This window comes from Ctenopharyngodon idella, chromosome 15 (genome assembly GCF_019924925.1).
Source record: "Ctenopharyngodon idella isolate HZGC_01 chromosome 15, HZGC01, whole genome shotgun sequence".
Taxonomy (NCBI): Eukaryota; Metazoa; Chordata; class Actinopteri; order Cypriniformes; family Xenocyprididae; genus Ctenopharyngodon; species Ctenopharyngodon idella.
The window spans coordinates 34683830-34703455 of record NC_067234.1 but is presented as its reverse complement, the minus strand read 5'-3'; the positions used below and the strand labels follow the sequence as shown (position 1 = coordinate 34703455).

At 39.2% G+C, this 19626-nt stretch overlaps 1 protein-coding gene across 3 annotated transcripts in view; it reads right to left on the bottom strand.

Annotated features, from left to right (window-relative positions):
- Positions 1 to 19626, bottom strand: part of lsamp (limbic system associated membrane protein) — a 154997-nt gene that overhangs the window by 4309 nt on the left and 131062 nt on the right. For all 3 annotated transcript variants that reach the window (XM_051861926.1, XM_051861925.1, XM_051861927.1), the window contains 4 exons: positions 15646 to 15878; positions 10145 to 10270; positions 8712 to 8843; positions 8515 to 8635 (listed from right to left, as the gene is read on the bottom strand). In XM_051861926.1, the coding sequence (XP_051717886.1) occupies positions 8515 to 8635; positions 8712 to 8843; positions 10145 to 10270; positions 15646 to 15878 (612 nt within the window). The remainder of the gene's footprint in view (positions 1 to 8514; positions 8636 to 8711; positions 8844 to 10144; positions 10271 to 15645; positions 15879 to 19626) is intronic.

Genomic DNA, 19626 nt, shown 5'->3' with positions numbered 1-19626 from the left:
TTAGGGGAACAGTTGAATGTTAGTGGAAATGTTAGTTGAATGTTAGTGGAAATGTTAGTTGAATGTTAGTGGAAACGTTAGTTGAATGTTAGTGGAAACGTTAGTTGAATGTTAGGGGAACAGTTGAATGTTAGTGGAAACGTTAGTTGAATGTTAGAGGAAACGTTAGTTAAATGTTAGGGGAACAGTTGAATGTTAGTGGAAACGTTAGTTGAATGTTAGTGGAAATGTTAGTTGGATGTTAGGGGAAACATTAGTTGAATGTTAGGGGAACAGTTGAATGTTAGTGGAAACGTTAGCTGAATGTTAGGAGAAACGTTAGTTGAATGTTAGGGGAACAGTTGAATGTTAGGGGAAACGTTAGCTGAATGTTAGGGGAACAGTTGAATGTTAGTGGAAATGTTAGCTGAATGTTAGGGGAACAGTTGAATGTTAGGTGAACATTTAAATGTTAGTGGAAACGTTAGTTGAATGTTAGGGGAACAGTTGAATGTTAGGGGAACGTTAGTTGAATGTTAGGGGAAACGTTAGTTGAATGTTAGGGGAACAGTTGAATGTTAGTGGAAACATTAGTTGAATGTTAGGGGGAACAGTTGAATGTTAGTGGAAACGTTAGTTGAATGTTAGTGGAAACATTAGTTTAATGTTAGGGGAAACGTTAGTTGAATGTTAGTGGAAACTGTTGAATATTAGTGGAACGTTAGTTGAATGTTAGTGGAAACAGTTGAATGTTAGGGGAATGTTAGTTGAATGTTAGGTGAACATTTAAATGTTAGAGGAAACTTTAGTTGGATGTTGGGGAACGTTAGTTGAATGTTAGGGGAACAGTTGAATGTTAGTGGAAATGTTAGTTGAATGTCAGGGGAACGTTAGTTGAATGTTAGGGGAACAGTTGAATATTAGTGGAAACGTTAGTTGAATGTTAGTGGAACGTTAGTTGAATGTTAGAGAACAGTTGAATGTTAGTGGAAACTTTAGTTGGATGTTGGAGAACGTTAGTTGAATGTTAAGGGAACAGTTGAATGTTAGTGGAAACGTTAGTTGAATGTTAGGGGAACAGTTGAATTTTAGTGGAAACGTTAGATGAATGTTAGAGGAACAGCTGAATGTTAGTGGAAACGTTAGTTGAATGTTAGGGGAACAGTTGAATTTTAGTGGAAACGTTAGATGAATGTTAGAGGAACAGCTGAATGTTAGTGGAAACGTTAGTTGAATGTTAGGGGAACAGTTGAATGTTAGTGGAAACGTTAGTTGAATGTTATGGGAACAGTTGAATGTTAGTGGAAACGTTAGTTGAATGTTAGGGGAACAGTTGAATGTTAGTGGAAATGTTAGTTGAATGTTAGGGGAACAGTTGAATGTTAGTGGAAATGTTAGTTGAATGTTAGGGGAACAGTTGAATGTTAGTGGAAACGTTAGTTGAATGTTAGGGGAACAGTTGAATGTTAGTGGAAATGTTAGTTGAATGTTAGGGGAACAGCTGAATGTTAGTGGAAACGTTAGTTGAATGTTAAGGGAAACGTTAGTTGAATGTTAGGGGAACAGTTGAATGTTAGGGGAACAGTTGAATGTTAGGGGAAACATTAGTTGAATGTTAGGGGAACAGTTGAATGTTTGGGGAACAGTTGAATGTTTGGGGAACAGTTGAATGTTAGTGGAAACGTTAGTTGAATGTTAGAGGAAACGTTAGTTGAATGTTAGAGGAAACGTTAGTTGAATGTTAGGGGAACAGTTGAATGTTAGTGGAAATGTTAGTTGAATGTTAATGGAAATGTTAGTTGAATGTTAGTGGAAACGTTAGTTGAATGTTAGTGGAAACGTTAGTTGAATGTTAGGGGAACAGTTGAATGTTAGTGGAAACGTTAGTTGAATGTTAGAGGAAACGTTAGTTAAATGTTAGGGGAACAGTTGAATGTTAGTGGAAACGTTAGTTGAATGTTAGTGGAAATGTTAGTTGAATGTTATGGGAACAGTTGAATGTTAGTGGAAACGTTAGTTGAATGTTAGTGGAAACATTAGTTGAATGTTAGTGGAAACATTAGTTGAATGTTAGGGGGAACAGTTGAATGTTAGTGGAAACGTTAGTTGAATGTTAGTGGAAACATTAGTTTAATGTTAGGGGAAACGTTAGTTGAATGTTAGTGGAAACTGTTGAATATTAGTGGAACGTTAGTTGAATGTTAGTGGAAACAGTTGAATGTTAGGGGAATGTTAGTTGAATGTTAGGTGAACATTTAAATGTTAGTGGAAACTTTAGTTGGATGTTGGGGAACGTTAGTTGAATGTTAGGGGAACAGTTGAATGTTAGTGGAAATGTTAGTTGAATGTCAGGGGAACGTTAGTTGAATGTTAGGGGAACAGTTGAATATTAGTGGAAACGTTAGTTGAATGTTAGTGGAACGTTAGTTGAATGTTAGAGAACAGTTGAATGTTAGTGGAAACTTTAGTTGGATGTTGGAGAACGTTAGTTGAATGTTAAGGGAACAGTTGAATGTTAGTGGAAACGTTAGTTGAATGTTAGGGGAACAGTTGAATTTTAGTGGAAACGTTAGATGAATGTTAGAGGAACAGCTGAATGTTAGTGGAAACGTTAGTTGAATGTTAGGGGAACAGTTGAATGTTAGTGGAAACGTTAGTTGAATGTTATGGGAACAGTTGAATGTTAGTGGAAACGTTAGTTGAATGTTAGGGGAACAGTTGAATGTTAGTGGAAATGTTAGTTGAATGTTAGGGGAACAGTTGAATGTTAGTGGAAATGTTAGTTGAATGTTAGGGGAACAGTTGAATGTTAGTGGAAACGTTAGTTGAATGTTAGGGGAACAGTTGAATGTTAGTGGAAATGTTAGTTGAATGTTAGGGGAACAGCTGAATGTTAGTGGAAACGTTAGTTGAATGTTAAGGGAAACGTTAGTTGAATGTTAGGGGAACAGTTGAATGTTTGGGGAACAGTTGAATGTTTGGGGAACAGTTGAATGTTAGTGGAAACGTTAGTTGAATGTTAGAGGAAACGTTAGTTGAATGTTAGGGGAACAGTTGAATGTTAGTGGAAATGTTAGTTGAATGTTAATGGAAATGTTAGTTGAATGTTAGTGGAAACGTTAGTTGAATGTTAGTGGAAACGTTAGTTGAATGTTAGGGGAACAGTTGAATGTTAGTGGAAACGTTAGTTGAATGTTAGAGGAAACGTTAGTTAAATGTTAGGGGAACAGTTGAATGTTAGTGGAAACGTTAGTTGAATGTTAGTGGAAATGTTAGTTGAATGTTATGGGAACAGTTGAATGTTAGTGGAAACGTTAGTTGAATGTTAGAGGAAACGTTAGTTGAATGTTAGGGGAACAGTTGAATGTTAGTGGAAACGTTAGTTGAATGTTAGTGGAAATGTTAGTTGGATGTTAGGGGAAACATTAGTTGAATGTTAGGGGAACAGTTGAATGTTAGTGGAAACGTTAGCTGAATGTTAGGAGAAACGTTAGTTGAATGTTAGGGGAACAGTTGAATGTTAGGGGAAACGTTAGCTGAATGTTAGGGGAACAGTTGAATGTTAGTGGAAATGTTAGCTGAATGTTAGGGGAACAGTTGAATGTTAGGTGAACATTTAAATGTTAGTGGAAACGTTAGTTGAATGTTAGGGGAACAGTTGAATGTTAGGGGAACGTTAGTTGAATGTTAGGGGAAACGTTAGTTGAATGTTAGGGGAACAGTTGAATGTTAGTGGAAACATTAGTTGAATGTTAGGGGGAACAGTTGAATGTTAGTGGAAACGTTAGTTGAATGTTAGTGGAAACATTAGTTGAATGTTAGTGGAAACATTAGTTGAACGTTAGGGGGAACAGTTGAATGTTAGTGGAAACGTTAGTTGAATGTTAGTGGAAACATTAGTTTAATGTTAGGGGAAACGTTAGTTGAATGTTAGTGGAAACTGTTGAATATTAGTGGAACGTTAGTTGAATGTTAGTGGAAACAGTTGAATGTTAGGGGAATGTTAGTTGAATGTTAGGTGAACATTTAAATGTTAGAGGAAACTTTAGTTGGATGTTGGGGAACGTTAGTTGAATGTTAGGGGAACAGTTGAATGTTAGTGGAAATGTTAGTTGAATGTCAGGGGAACGTTAGTTGAATGTTAGGGGAACAGTTGAATATTAGTGGAAACGTTAGTTGAATGTTAGTGGAACGTTAGTTAAATGTTAGAGAACAGTTGAATGTTAGTGGAAACTTTAGTTGGATGTTGGAGAACGTTAGTTGAATGTTAAGGGAACAGTTGAATGTTAGTGGAAACGTTAGTTGAATGTTAGGGGAACAGTTGAATTTTAGTGGAAACGTTAGATGAATGTTAGAGGAACAGCTGAATGTTAGTGGAAACGTTAGTTGAATGTTAGGGGAACAGTTGAATGTTAGTGGAAACGTTAGTTGAATGTTATGGGAACAGTTGAATGTTAGTGGAAACGTTAGTTGAATGTTAGGGGAACAGTTGAATGTTAGTGGAAATGTTAGTTGAATGTTAGGGGAACAGTTGAATGTTAGTGGAAATGTTAGTTGAATGTTAGGGGAACAGTTGAATGTTAGTGGAAACGTTAGTTGAATGTTAGGGGAACAGTTGAATGTTAGTGGAAATGTTAGTTGAATGTTAGGGGAACAGCTGAATGTTAGTGGAAACGTTAGTTGAATGTTAAGGGAAACGTTAGTTGAATGTTAGGGGAACAGTTGAATGTTTGGGGAACAGTTGAATGTTTGGGGAACAGTTGAATGTTAGTGGAAACGTTAGTTGAATGTTAGAGGAAACGTTAGTTGAATGTTAGTGGAAACGTTAGTTGAATGTTAGTGGAAATGTTAGTTGAATGTTAATGGAAATGTTAGTTGAATGTTAGTGGAAACGTTAGTTGAATGTTAGTGGAAACGTTAGTTGAATGTTAGGGGAACAGTTGAATGTTAGTGGAAACGTTAGTTGAATGTTAGAGGAAACGTTAGTTAAATGTTAGGGGAACAGTTGAATGTTAGTGGAAACGTTAGTTGAATGTTAGTGGAAATGTTAGTTGAATGTTATGGGAACAGTTGAATGTTAGTGGAAACGTTAGTTGAATGTTAGAGGAAACGTTAGTTGAATGTTAGGGGAACAGTTGAATGTTAGTGGAAACGTTAGTTGAATGTTAATGGAAACGTTAGATGAATGTTAGAGGAAACGTTAGTTGAATGTTAGGGGAACAGTTGAATGTTAGAGGAAACGTTAGTTGAATGTTAGTGGAAATGTTAGTTGAATGTTAGGGGAACAGTTGAATGTTAGTGGAAACGTTAGTTGAATGTTAGTGGAAATGTTAGTTGAATGTTAGTGGAAATGTTAGTTGAATGTTAGGGGAACAGTTGAATGTTAGGGGAACAGTTGAATGTTAGTGGAAACGTTAGTTGAATGTTAGGGGAAACGTTAGTTGAATGTTAGGGGAACAGTTGAATGTTAGTGGAAATGTTAGTTGAATGTTAGGGGAACAGCTGAATGTTAGTGGAAACGTTAGTTGAATGTTAAGGGAAACGTTAGTTGAATGTTAGGGGAACAGTTGAATGTTAGGGGAACAGTTGAATGTTAGGGGAAACATTAGTTGAATGTTAGGGGAACAGTTGAATGTTTGGGGAACAGTTGAATGTTTGGGGAACAGTTGAATGTTAGTGGAAACGTTAGTTGAATGTTAGAGGAAACGTTAGTTGAATGTTAGGGGAACAGTTGAATGTTAGTGGAAATGTTAGTTGAATGTTAATGGAAATGTTAGTTGAATGTTAGTGGAAACGTTAGTTGAATGTTAGGGGAACAGTTGAATGTTAGTGGAAACGTTAGTTGAATGTTAGAGGAAACGTTAGTTAAATGTTAGGGGAACAGTTGAATGTTAGTGGAAACGTTAGTTGAATGTTAGTGGAAATGTTAGTTGAATGTTATGGGAACAGTTGAATGTTAGTGGAAACGTTAGTTGAATGTTAGAGGAAACGTTAGTTGAATGTTAGGGGAACAGTTGAATGTTAGTGGAAACGTTAGTTGAATGTTAGTGGAAACGTTAGATGAATGTTAGAGGAAACGTTAGTTGAATGTTAGGGGAACAGTTGAATGTTAGAGGAAACGTTAGTTGAATGTTAGTGGAAATGTTAGTTGAATGTTAGGGGAACAGTTGAATGTTAGTGGAAACGTTAGTTGAATGTTAGTGGAAATGTTAGTTGAATGTTAGTGGAAATGTTAGTTGAATGTTAGGGGAACAGTTGAATGTTAGGGGAACAGTTGAATGTTAGTGGAAACGTTAGTTGAATGTTAGGGGAAACGTTAGTTGAATGTTAGGGGAAACGTTAGTTGAATGTTAGGGGAACAGTTGAATGTTAGAGGAAACGTTAGTTGAATGTTAGTGGAAATGTTAGTTGAATGTTAGGGGAACAGTTGAATGTTAGTGGAAACGTTAGTTGAATGTTAGTGGAAATGTTAGTTGAATGTTAGTGGAAATGTTAGTTGAATGTTAGGGGAACAGTTGAATGTTAGGGGAACAGTTGAATGTTAGGGGAAACGTTAGTTGAATGTTAGGGGAAATGTTAGTTGAATGTTAGGGGAACAGTTGAATGTTAGGGGAACAGTTGAATGTTAGTGGAAACGTTAGTTGAATGTTAGGGGAAGCGTTAGTTGAATGTTAGGGGAACAGTTGAATGTTAGTGGAAACGTTAGTTGAATGTTAAGGGAAACGTTAGTTGAATGTTAAGGGAAACGTTAGTTGAATGTTAGGGGAACAGTTGAATGTTAGGGGAACAGTTGAATGTTAGGGGAAACATTAGTTGAATGTTAGGGGAACAGTTGAATGTTTGGGGAACAGTTGAATGTTTGGGGAACAGTTGAATGTTAGTGGAAACGTTAGTTGAATGTTAGAGGAAACGTTAGTTGAATGTTAGGGGAACAGTTGAATGTTAGTGGAAATGTTAGTTGAATGTTAATGGAAATGTTAGTTGAATGTTAGTGGAAACGTTAGTTGAATGTTAGTGGAAACGTTAGTTGAATGTTAGGGGAACAGTTGAATGTTAGTGGAAACGTTAGTTGAATGTTAGAGGAAACGTTAGTTAAATGTTAGGGGAACAGTTGAATGTTAGTGGAAATGTTAGTTGGATGTTAGGGGAAACATTAGTTGAATGTTAGGGGAACAGTTGAATGTTAGGGGAAACGTTAGCTGAATGTTAGGGGAACAGTTGAATGTTAGTGGAAACGTTAGCTGAATGTTAGGGGAACAGTTGAATGTTAGTGGAAACGTTAGTTGAATGTTAGAGGAAACGTTAGTTAAATGTTAGGGGAACAGTTGAATGTTAGTGGAAACGTTAGCTGAATGTTAGGAGAAACGTTAGTTGAATGTTAGGGGAACAGTTGAATGTTAGGGGAAACGTTAGCTGAATGTTAGGGGAACAGTTGAATGTTAGTGGAAACATTAGTTGAATGTTAGGGGAACAGTTGAATGTTAGTGGAAATGTTAGCTGAATGTTAGGGGAACAGTTGAATGTTAGGTGAACATTTAAATGTTAGTGGAAACGTTAGTTGAATGTTAGGGGAACAGTTGAATGTTAGGGGAACGTTAGTTGAATGTTAGGGGAAACGTTAGTTGAATGTTAGGGGAACAGTTGAATGTTAGTGGAAACATTAGTTGAATGTTAGGGGGAACAGTTGAATGTTAGTGGAAACGTTAGTTGAATGTTAGTGGAAACATTAGTTGAATGTTAGTGGAAACATTAGTTGAATGTTAGGGGGAACAGTTGAATATTAGTGGAACGTTAGTTGAATGTTAGTGGAAACAGTTGAATGTTAGGGGAATGTTAGTTGAATGTTAGGTGAACATTTAAATGTTAGTGGAAACGTTAGTTAAATGTTAGTGGAAACAGTTGAATATTAGTGGAATGTTAGTTGAATGTTAAGGGAATGTTAGTTGAATGTTAAGGGAACATTAGTGGAATGTTAGGGGAATGTTAGATGAATACTAGGTGAATGTTAGAGAATGTTAAATGAATGTTAGGGGAACGTTAGTTCAATGTTAGGGGAATGTTAGTGGAATTGTGGGGGAATGTTAGTGGAATGTTAGTTTAATGTTAGTGGAACTTTAGTTCAAAGTTAGGGGAATGTTAGTGGAATATTAGGAGAATGTTAGTGGAATGTTAGGGGAATGTTAGATGTATATTAGGGGAATATTAGTAGAATGTTGGGGGAATGTTAGTTGAATGTTGGGGGAACATTAGTGGAATGTTGGGGTAATGTGAGTTGAATGTTAGGTGAATGTTAGATGAATGTTATGGGACCAGTTGAATGTTAGGGGAATGTTAGATGAATTTAAAGGGAATGTTAGGGAAATGTTAAGGGAACGTTAGAGGAATGTTCTGCAAACCTAAAGAGAACATTTTATGTTCGTAAAGCAAACTTTTCTGGCTAACCAAAAACAAATGTTAAAAATGCATGTTTTGGGAAGGTTCTGGGAACCAAACATTACCGGCTGTGTTACAGGAGTGGATGGTGTGTTGACTGACCTGCGCTCATCTCTGTACCACTCAAACTCCGGCTGAGGAACCGCAGATGCCTCGCAGTGCAAAATTCCAGCCTGTCCGACCGGCGTCTCGGAGCTCCGCACCTCCTTTATATACGGCGGGTCTGTAGAGACACACATCAGTCTGTTCTCACAAACACACACGTGTCACACAGGCAGATCTTATGAACATCTACTTACAATTGACCACCACGTTGACGTATTTGACATCGGGTGTGGACACGTCATTGCTCGCTTTACACTCGTAACGTCCGGCCTGAGAGCGAACAATGCCAGAGATCTCCAGATACTCGCCCACGTCCAGAGCCTCGGCTGACAAACACACACACAAACATCATCAGCATCCAGCAGAGGGAGCATGTGAGCCTATTCCAGATCACAGCACTGAGCTCAGCACTAACATAACATCAGTGAGTGAGGAATAATAATCCAGCAACCTAGCTGAGAAAAACATCACACACACACACACACACACACACACTCTGATCTGGTCAGCTTTTCATCAGGAAGTTGAAAAGCGTTTCAGAGCACGAGTGAGCAGAGGGGGTGCTCATTTGCATACTTGTGTTTTATTCATGAGCATCATTTACCACAGTGAGGCACAATGCATTTATTTAGTGAATACTAATTTATGTAAAACCATGAAATTGGCAAAGTTCAGCAGAACTGAAAGATCACAAGACACAATAAATACACTTAATGTTTTCACACACACACACACACACACACACAATACTCCACCACACGTACGCTGTGTGTGTGTGTGTGTCATAGGTGGATGTACTTCTGCTGTCATCTGGGTTTTACTGAATCTGAATCTGAAACACTAATCGAGAACCGTGAATGGAGACCACCTCATCTGATGTGTTTCAAAGACATTTTCAAAGTTTGAGACTCTCAGCTGAAGCGACTCGATTACAGTCACATGATGCACGAGTCGGTTAATGTGAAGACTGAGTGGTCAGTGCTGGTTTAGAGCTGGTTTAAAGTTACACTGATAACACTTGATTAATGTTCCAGCCGGTAAAAGGCCTCTGTCTCTGACCTTTAGTGACCTTCTGTGGAGAGCAGAGACTCCAACCATCACTGCATCGATCCAGCGCCTCACACACACACACACACACACACACACACACACACACACACACACACACACACACACACACACACACACACGGCTGGTCAATACTTTAAACAGCGTTCAGCTCTTTTCAGTAAATGCGGCTCCCAGCGCGTCGGCAGCAGTCGATGAGGAAGATCTTCAGGACGACAGATACGCTGTGAACGTAAAAACCACTGATCAACACACACACACACACACACACACACACACACGCTAATCAAACCACAGCTGCTCCACATGACTCACACACACGCTTCTCTCGACTTTCAGAAAGAGAACATGCTGACAGAATCCAGGTCAGAGCGATGGAAGGTTCTTCTGTGAGTCCACAGACATGCGGACACTCGAACCCACGGTCACTTCAGACTGATGGTTGCTAGGGTATTATGAACGGTTTCTATGTTTTCTGCCTGTCTGGTGTTCAAGAGTCCTGCAGAACTAGCACTAGTGATAATGAGAGATTGGCAGCAGCTGATTGGCTCTCTCTCACCTGACGGGTTGAGCAGTCTCCAGGTGATGGAGGGATCTGGCCTCCCATTGGCCAAACACGTCAACGTCACGTTACTGCCCTCGTTCACAGTGATGTCCTCCGACACTTTATAGATGATCGCAGGAACTGAAAGAGAAAAACCAGAGTGTGAGCGGAGATCTCTGGGAAACACTGAGGGATGTTGGGAGATTTGTGATTCAGGCCTCACTCTCGTGGGTCTCGTGACACACGCACTCATAATAAACTCTGTGTTTAATGCGGATGTTGCAGAGCATCGATAAAGCCAAACGCATGTGGAAATATCTCACACACATCATCTGTTTCAGGCCGCAGACACACTCATCCGTTATCCCAACACACGTCTGATCAATGCGCACACAATCCCACATATTCATCAAACCCGCGCCCCATTTAATGACGCTCTTTGTCATTTTCTTGATTTACTGTGAGACTGAGACAAACTCAGAGCTGCAGCTTCAGCAAAGCAAACTTGTGATAAATCAGAGAGAGACTGATTCATCCGCACTCATTCCGTAGCTGTCATCATGTTTCTGATGAAATCCGCTCTAATCCCAGACTCCGCCCCTTCTATCGTAAATTCCGCCGAGGCTCCTCCCCCGTCGGTCTGAGGGAGGAGTTCAATAAAGAAATTACGCAAATCAGGAAACACAGAGCGCTTTGTGCTGAAGGTACAGTGGACTGACATTATATAATATGACTGCTGGGAAGAAATAGAATGTTGAATGCGAGGCCATTAAAGCATCCGGCGGTACGAGAGCTCGGAGCTCTTCAGGATGAGATGAAGACCTCACGCCGTCCGACTGTAGGTTTATAAATGGACAGTCGTCAGTGTCTGATAAATGATGTTCACTAGGTGGCAGATTGACTCTGTTCCTCACAGCAGTGGCTCCACACTCCACTCTCTCTGTGTTCTCCTTAACCAATCACTGTTGCCTTTCTTAAAACACTCTCTCTCTCTCTCTCTCTCTCTCTCCTCAGAGCGTCTCTGTCTTTCTCTCTAACACGCATGAAATTGGAATTGTAGTTGCAGCAGGACTGACAAGAAAATCTCTAACAGAAATACATGTTTCTCCAAGCCAACAAGAATAGCCTCATAACCACACACACACACACACACACACACACACACACACACACACACACAGACACAGACACACACACACACAGGTTTGTTTTGCTATCTCAGTGAGGACTCTCCATAGACGTAATGGTGTTTATACTGTACAAACTGTACATTCTCTCCCCCTACACTACCCCTAAACCTACCCATCACAGGAAACTGTCTGCATTTTTTACATATTCCATGTTTACGTCATAATACCAGTGTAATACCCATGTCATTATACACATTTGTGTCCTCATAAATCACAAAAACGCGCTCACACACACACACACACAAACACACGCGCACACACACACACACACACACACACACACACAGACACACACAATCACACACACACACACACACACACAGACACACACAATCACACACACACACACACACACACACACACACACACACACACACACACACACACACACACACAGACACACTACTAACATCAGTTCACAACAACACTACCCACAATCCTGAACACAGATCCACCAATCAGAGAAAGTGCTGTTACCATGGAAACAAAAAATGTGGCAAAAGAGTTTATGAGCGACGCCCACTCCCATAAAGCACTGCGAATGATGCGTCGCTCGAACTCGTTTATGCTCTTATGATCACTTACACACTATGAATATTCTGTAAACACATATTTTACAATAAGTGTAAAGTCAACACAGGGTTATTATAGTTATTACAGTGATCATACAGTGAATTTATACTGATGATTCATCAATATTTCACATGAACAATCAGAAGCAGCTCGAACCCTCGTCACACGCTGAGGATCGACAGAGCGAACACTTCCTGTCTGAAGCAGAACAATAAACCTCGGGTCTGATCGATGCTGAAGATGAACGACGTTCGGCTGTAATTTATTTTGTCAGGAGGCGTCCTTTATTCAGAGCTGCTCATATTAATCTTGAGGGAAACTTGCACAGTGGATCTTCTCTAATTGTATAAAGATTTATGATTTTGCAAAAACAAAACTGCAGCACACAATACAAAAGACTAATGAACATGTTCCTGCACAGAAAACAAGAATGGGCGTTCTTCTGCTCCCGTGAGGCGGCGGCGGGAATAAATCCGGCCTGAGCTCTGCCAAAAACACTGAACATGAACGCCATCTGAACATCTGACCAGAACATCATGTTTATCAGAGAAACTAAACACTGGAACCTGCAGTCAAACGCTCAGAAGCCAAGCCGAGAGCACTGCATTGTGGGATACAGCATCTCATGCATGCATTATGATAATCGCAGTACACCATCCCAGTGTTTCACACACAGAGCATCTGCAGTACATACTGCATACTAAATATACTTTCTGAACACACTCTCATGCAGAAATACATGTTTAAAGAGGACATGAAAAACACCTTCATCTTGAGTTTTCTTCACAATATTCTTCATTTAAATAATTCATACGCAGAATAAAGGGGCGGGGCCTGGTTGAGTTAGTTAGTAGTGTGTTGAAACTGGCGGTTATGGTAAGGGGCGGGACATTTCCCAAACACCAATCACAACACACTGCTCCAGCCGACCAATCAGAGCACATTGTGCTTTTCAGAAGGAGGGGCTTCATAGAGACGGGAACTAAACAGAGCGTTACTGACAGACTGGGAAGAGAGGAGCTGAACAATGGAGAATATGAGGAAAATAACATTCAAGCAGGAAAACCTGCTCTAGTAGAGCACAAAAACAACATCAAGACTTTGAGATCGGGGGTAATATAACTCTTTACAGTAAATAATCAGTCTTGTGAGAGTATTTCTGTCCAGACTCTAAGACATTCTCGTCAGCGGAGGCAGAGTAACGAGAGTGAAATTAACGCTGGGTAATTAAGGAGAGCCAAACAAACGGCCGACATGTTCACACGTCTATGGATTAAATAACACCTGCAGTTACAGACCTTCCCTCGTTGCGTATGACCTCGCAGTAATTAGCAGAGTGTGATGAGAGCGTCGACACGAGAAACAGATAACAGAGACACGACGACTCTCACCGGAGTCAACAACACTCAAACACCAGCACACACTATTCTGTGTGATATGACAATATTAGATCATCAGCCATTCAAACGTCTGTCATACTTCATATTCAGTCATTACTGATTCGACTGCGCTGACGCTATCAGATGAGAACAAAACTTGAACTGATCTGAATATTGGGTCATTCTGTGTCAAATCAACCAAATTTCAGAAACTTTCCCGGCTCAAATTTTTGATTTTGTTCATATTTTTTCTGTAGAAAGACAAACATAAATGGTGTTGAAAGGCAAAATATTAAATGTCACAGATGTATATTTACTGAGTAATCCACTATTTTGTAGAGGAGGATCAAAATGACCATTTTCACCTGAGATTTGGAGCCAAATTAGAGGAGTGAAAAATGACTTTAGAAAGATGGAGCATCATTATTTTATCTTTGTTTCATTATATGCCAACAGTGACCGTTCAAACATGGCAAAAAGCACTTTTTGTGTTTTTTGCCTCAAGTTTGCATGCCTGTAACTCAAGAAGTATTAAAGATATCTTAATATCCTTTTACATTCTGGTTCTTAACAAACTTTCCTTTTGGTCTCTTCATTTTAAATAAACTTTTCTTTTGAAATCTTCATTTTTAAGGCCCTATAATTCAGTCTCATAGATATGTCCAGCTCCATGTCCAAATTACCCATTTTCAGTAATCGAAAACCAAATGTGGTTCACTTTGCACACAGCTTTTTTCTTTTTCTTTTAAAGAGGAATATCTGCAGAATAAACAATGTTTAAACTAGAAATGTATGTTGTTTCCCTCTATCAAAATAACTGCATAAAACATAACTCTCTGAGTACCAAAAATCCACTGAAAATGGTCAAGCTGAGGCACATTAACTTATTTATAAGAATCTATATTTGAATCAGTTTTAGGGATATTTAGACGATGGGATTTTGTTCATTTTAACAGCTTCTGAAGCTACCAAGAGTTCAAATACGCAGTATCGTAACTACACGTTACCACATTGACAACCATATATGGCCTTAAAAATGAAGAATCCAGAAGAAAGGTTTCATAAGAACAAGAATCTAAAATGACATTACGATATCTTTAACACTTCTTGAATTAAAGACATGTAAACTTCAGAAAAATGTTTGTTTTTGGCACTCAGAGAGGTGTGTTGTGTTATAAAACATTCTAGTTTCAGTGTTATTTGTTCTTCAGACATTCTTCTTTAAAACACAACTATTAGCTGTTTAAAAAGTTACCTACATATGGTTTTCAATCACTGAAAATGGGTAAAATTCAACAATTTGAACATCAAGCTGCTTTGAGATCCCCATATCTATGGGACTGAACTATATAGAGCCTTGAAAATGAAGATTACAAAAGGAAAGTTTATTAAGAATGAGAATCTAGAAGGATATTAATATATTTCGAATACTTTTAGAGTTACAGGCATGACAAGTTTGGAAAAGGAATATTTATGGCACTCAGACAGGAATGTTCTATGAAATTGAAATGATAGAAAAACACGAGATACATTTCTAGTTTTAACATTATTTATTCTTCAGATATTCCTCTTTAAAAGAAAAAAGTATCAGCTGTATACAAAGTGAACCACATTTGGTTTTTGACCACTGAAAATGTGTACAATTGACCAATTTACTCATGGAGCCACATTAAGATCTCCATATCTCTGGGATTGAACCATCGAGGGCCTTTAAAAATTAAGATACCAAAAGGAAGGTTTGTTAAGAACCAGAATGTAAAAGGATATTAAGATATCTTTAATACTTCTTGAGTTACATGCATGCAAACTTGAGGCAAAAAACACAAGAAGTGCTTTTGTGCCATGTTTGAACGTTCACTGTTGGCATATAATGAAACAAAGATTGCTAAAGTCAACAGATTTTACTAATAGATCTACCAATCTCTGTGTAAAAATAAAATAATGATGCTGCATCTTTCTAAAGTCATTTTTCACTCCTCTAATTTGGCTCCAAATCTCAGGTGAAAATGGTCATTTTGATCCTCCTCTACAAAATAGTGGATTACTCAGTAAATATACATCTGTGATGTTTAATATTTTGGCATTCATCACTATTTATGTTTGTCTTTACACAGAAAAAATATGAACAAAATCAAAAATTTGAGCCATGGACCTCTGGTTGATTTGACATGGAATGACCCTAGTTACAATTGAAGTTGTTTAATAACTGATTACAAAAAAAGAATCGTGATGTATTTGTGCCATATCGCCCACCCACACAACCACCTAATCTGATCTGGAAACGACGGCAGCGCTGACGGGAGCGAGTGGGAGGGGGATTAACAGATGATGAGCTGTCATTGGTCTGACAGCCTGTCAATCATGCGGCGCTCACCTTGAACGATGAGATAGACTTGCGAGGTCTTGGGCTGCTGTTTGGTTTGGATGGAGCAGGTGTACGGGCCCTCGTCGAACACGTCCACCTTCTGGATCCTCAGACTGTACTCCAGCTGACCCTGCGTCACCAGCTCCACCCGCGGGTCCAGAGACCACTTGTCCTCGCCCGCGAAGATGATGTTCGAGCGGTTTAACCAGGCCACCTTAGACACCTTGTCATCCACATAACACCTGACAGAGAGACAGACGTGTTCAGGTTATGATCTTATACGTGACATGTGAGCCAATTACATTTATTTCTACAGCAAAATAACAGGAAAATAACAGAATCAATGATGCAAACTTCATCAGATATGACACAAACTCAGCAGCTCTAAAGAAGAAACACCCTGTCATTGGTGCTCATTTGTGGATGTGAAGCACTACAGATGACGCGTTCACGAACACACGTTCAAAGAGAGAGCGACAGGTGACGGTCACACGCTCACACTGAGTTTCACTGAGTTTCCTCCAATTAAACCGCTGAGAGACTCAGTTAACCAGCAGCTGTCAGACAACTGTACCTGTCTGTCTCTCGCTTCACCAGCACTGCTGTCTGTCTCTCTGACAGGCTGCTCAGTGTGTGTGTGTGTGTGTGTGTGTGTGTGTGTGTGAGAGAGAGAGCCGGACACTCGCTGTGGGCTCGCCTGAGGGAGTCAGTGTGTCAGACACTAATGAGACAGACAGGAGATTTGCTGAGGCAGAGAGAGACAGACGGACGGACAGACAGAGCTGCAGTATCTGTATGAGTTTAATCAGCTCAGTCTCAGTTTAAACAAAATCTGACTACACACACACACACACACACACACACACACACACACAGATGAAGCTGTTTTAAAGCAGACTCAAGTGAGTCCAGACCAGCTGCTCATGAGCCGTGATTCACACTGATTTCAACAAACACTTCATTAAGACACATGAACGACTGACACTCGTACAGTTACAGTACATGTGGACACTCACATCATCACGACAAACAGAAAACACTACTAGTTACTTGATGATGAACAGGTTAAATGTCTGTGTGTTTACAGCAGTGAAGTTAAAATTCAACATGAAATTAAAATGGGCAATTCTTGTTTATTATGAAATACAGCAGTGTTTATTCTAAATGATTTATCAGTGCACGTCATTATTGTTTTAAATTCATGTTCCTGGTAATCTTGAATCAGAATCTTTTCCCTCTTGCAGCATCTCTTCTCTTCTCTGATGATGAGGGCGGGGCAACCTGTCACTCACATGAGATCCACCAATAGCAAACCACAACCATCCAATCAATTCCCCACAGACAAAATCAAGCCCCGCCCTACAATTGTTCTTGTTTGTAAAGTCATTTCACTCAGATATACGACACAATAGAGAAGAAAAGACTAGAGCAACTTCCCTTTCATGACGACTTTAAATTAATGAATTATAAATGATGACAAAGAAATAAACAAAAGCAGAAACAGAGGTGATTGATTTGCAGGAAAACACATTTATAATAATCTGATCTGATCATAATAACACTGTACATTGTAACACTGTAAAAGACGACTATATTCAATGATGTTATAATTGCAATGCAAGATCACTACTTAAGTTAAGATTTCTTTTAAATATTGTCCATTTAAAAGCTAAATTACGAAGCCTCGCACATGACATGCAGGAAAAAAATCATGCGCACGATTAAGCAAATTGAGGGAATGAAATAGTAAATCGTGTGCACGATTGAGCAAATCGAGGGAACGAAATAGTAAATCGTGTGCACGATTGAGCAAATCGAGGGAACGAAATAGTAAATTGTGCGCACGATTGAGCAAATCGAGGGAACGAAATAGTAAATTGTGCGCATGATTGAGCAAATCGAGGGAACGAAATAGTAAATTGTGCGCCCGATTGAGCAAATCGAGGGAACGAAATAGTAAATTGTGCACACAATTGAGCAAATCGAGGGAACGAAATAGTAAATCGTGCGCACGATTGAGCAAATCGAGGGAACGAAATAGTAAATTGTGCACACAATTAAGCATATCGAGGGAACGAAATAGTAAATCGTGTGCACGATTGAGCAAATCGAGGGAACGAAATAGTAAATTGTGCACACAATTGAGCAAATCGAGGGAACGAAATAGTAAATCGTGTGCACGATTGAGCAAATCGAGGGAACGAAATAGTAAATTGTGCACACAATTGAGCAAATCGAGGGAACGAAATAGTAAATCGTGTGCACGATTGAGCAAATCGAGGGAACGAAATAGTAAATTGTGCACACAATTGAGCAAATCGAGGGAACGAAATAGTAAATCGTGTGCACGATTGAGCAAATCGAGGGAACGAAATAGTAAATTGTGCACACCATTAAGCAAATCGAGGGAACGAAATAGTAAATTGTGCGCACGATTGAGCAAATCGAGGGAACGAAATAGTAAATTGTGTGCACGATTGAGCAAATCGAGGGAACGAAATAGTAAATTGTGCGCACGATTGAGCAAATCGAGGGAATGAAATAGTAAATTGTGCACACAATTGAGCAAATCGAGGGAACGAAATAGTAAATCGTGTGCACGATTGAGCAAATCGAGGGAAGGAAATAGTAAATTGTGCACACAATTAAGCATATCGAGGGAACGAAATAGTAAATTGTGCACACAATTAAGCATATCGAGGGAACGAAATAGTAAATTGTGCACACAATTAAGCATATCGAGGGAACGAAATAGTAAATCGTGTGCACGATTGAGCAAATCGAGGGAACGAAATAGTAAATTGTGCACACAATTGAGCAAATCGAGGGAACGAAATAGTAAATCGTGTGCACGATTGAGCAAATCGAGGGAACGAAATAGTAAATTGTGCACACAATTGAGCAAATCGAGGGAACGAAATAGTAAATCGTGTGCACGATTGAGCAAATCGAGGGAACGAAATAGTAAATTGTGCACACAATTAAGCAAATCGAGGGAACGAAATAGTAAATTGTGCGCACGATTGAGCAAATCGAGGGAACGAAATAGTAAATTGTGTGCACGATTGAGCAAATCGAGGGAACGAAATAGTAAATTGTGCGCACGATTGAGCAAATCGAGGGAATGAAATAGTAAATTGTGCACACAATTGAGCAAATCGAGGGAACGAAATAGTAAATCGTGTGCACGATTGAGCAAATCGAGGGAAGGAAATAGTAAATTGTGCACACAATTAAGCATATCGAGGGAACGAAATAGTAAATTGTGCACACAATTAAGCATATCGAGGGAACGAAATAGTAAATCGTGTGCACGATTGAGCAAATCGAGGGAAGGAAATAGTAAATTGTGCGCACGATTGAGCAAATCGAGGGAACGAAATAGTAAATTGTGCACACAATTAAGCATATCGAGGGAACGAAATAGTAAATCGTGTGCACGATTGAGCATATCGAGGGAACGAAATAGTAAATCGTGTGCACGATTGAGCAAATCGAGGGAACGAAATAGTAAATTGTGCGCACGATTGAGCAAATCGAGGGAACGAAATAATAAATTGTGCACACAATTAAGCATATCGAGGGAACGAAATAGTAAATTGTGCACACAATTAAGCATATCGAGGGAACGAAATAGTAAATCGTGTGCACGATTGAGCAAATCGAGGGAACGAAATAGTAAATTGTGCACACAATTAAGCATATCGAGGGAACGAAATAGTAAATTGTGCACACAATTAAGCATATCGAGGGAACGAAATAGTAAATCGTGTGCACGATTGAGCAAATCGAGGGAACGAAATAGTAAATTGTGCACACAATTAAGCATATCGAGGGAACGAAATAATAAATTGTGCACACAATTAAGCATATCGAGGGAACGAAATAGTAAATTGTGCACACAATTAAGCATATCGAGGGAACGAAATAGTAAATCGTGTGCACGATTGAGCAAATCGAGGGAACGAAATAGTAAATCGTGTGCACGAT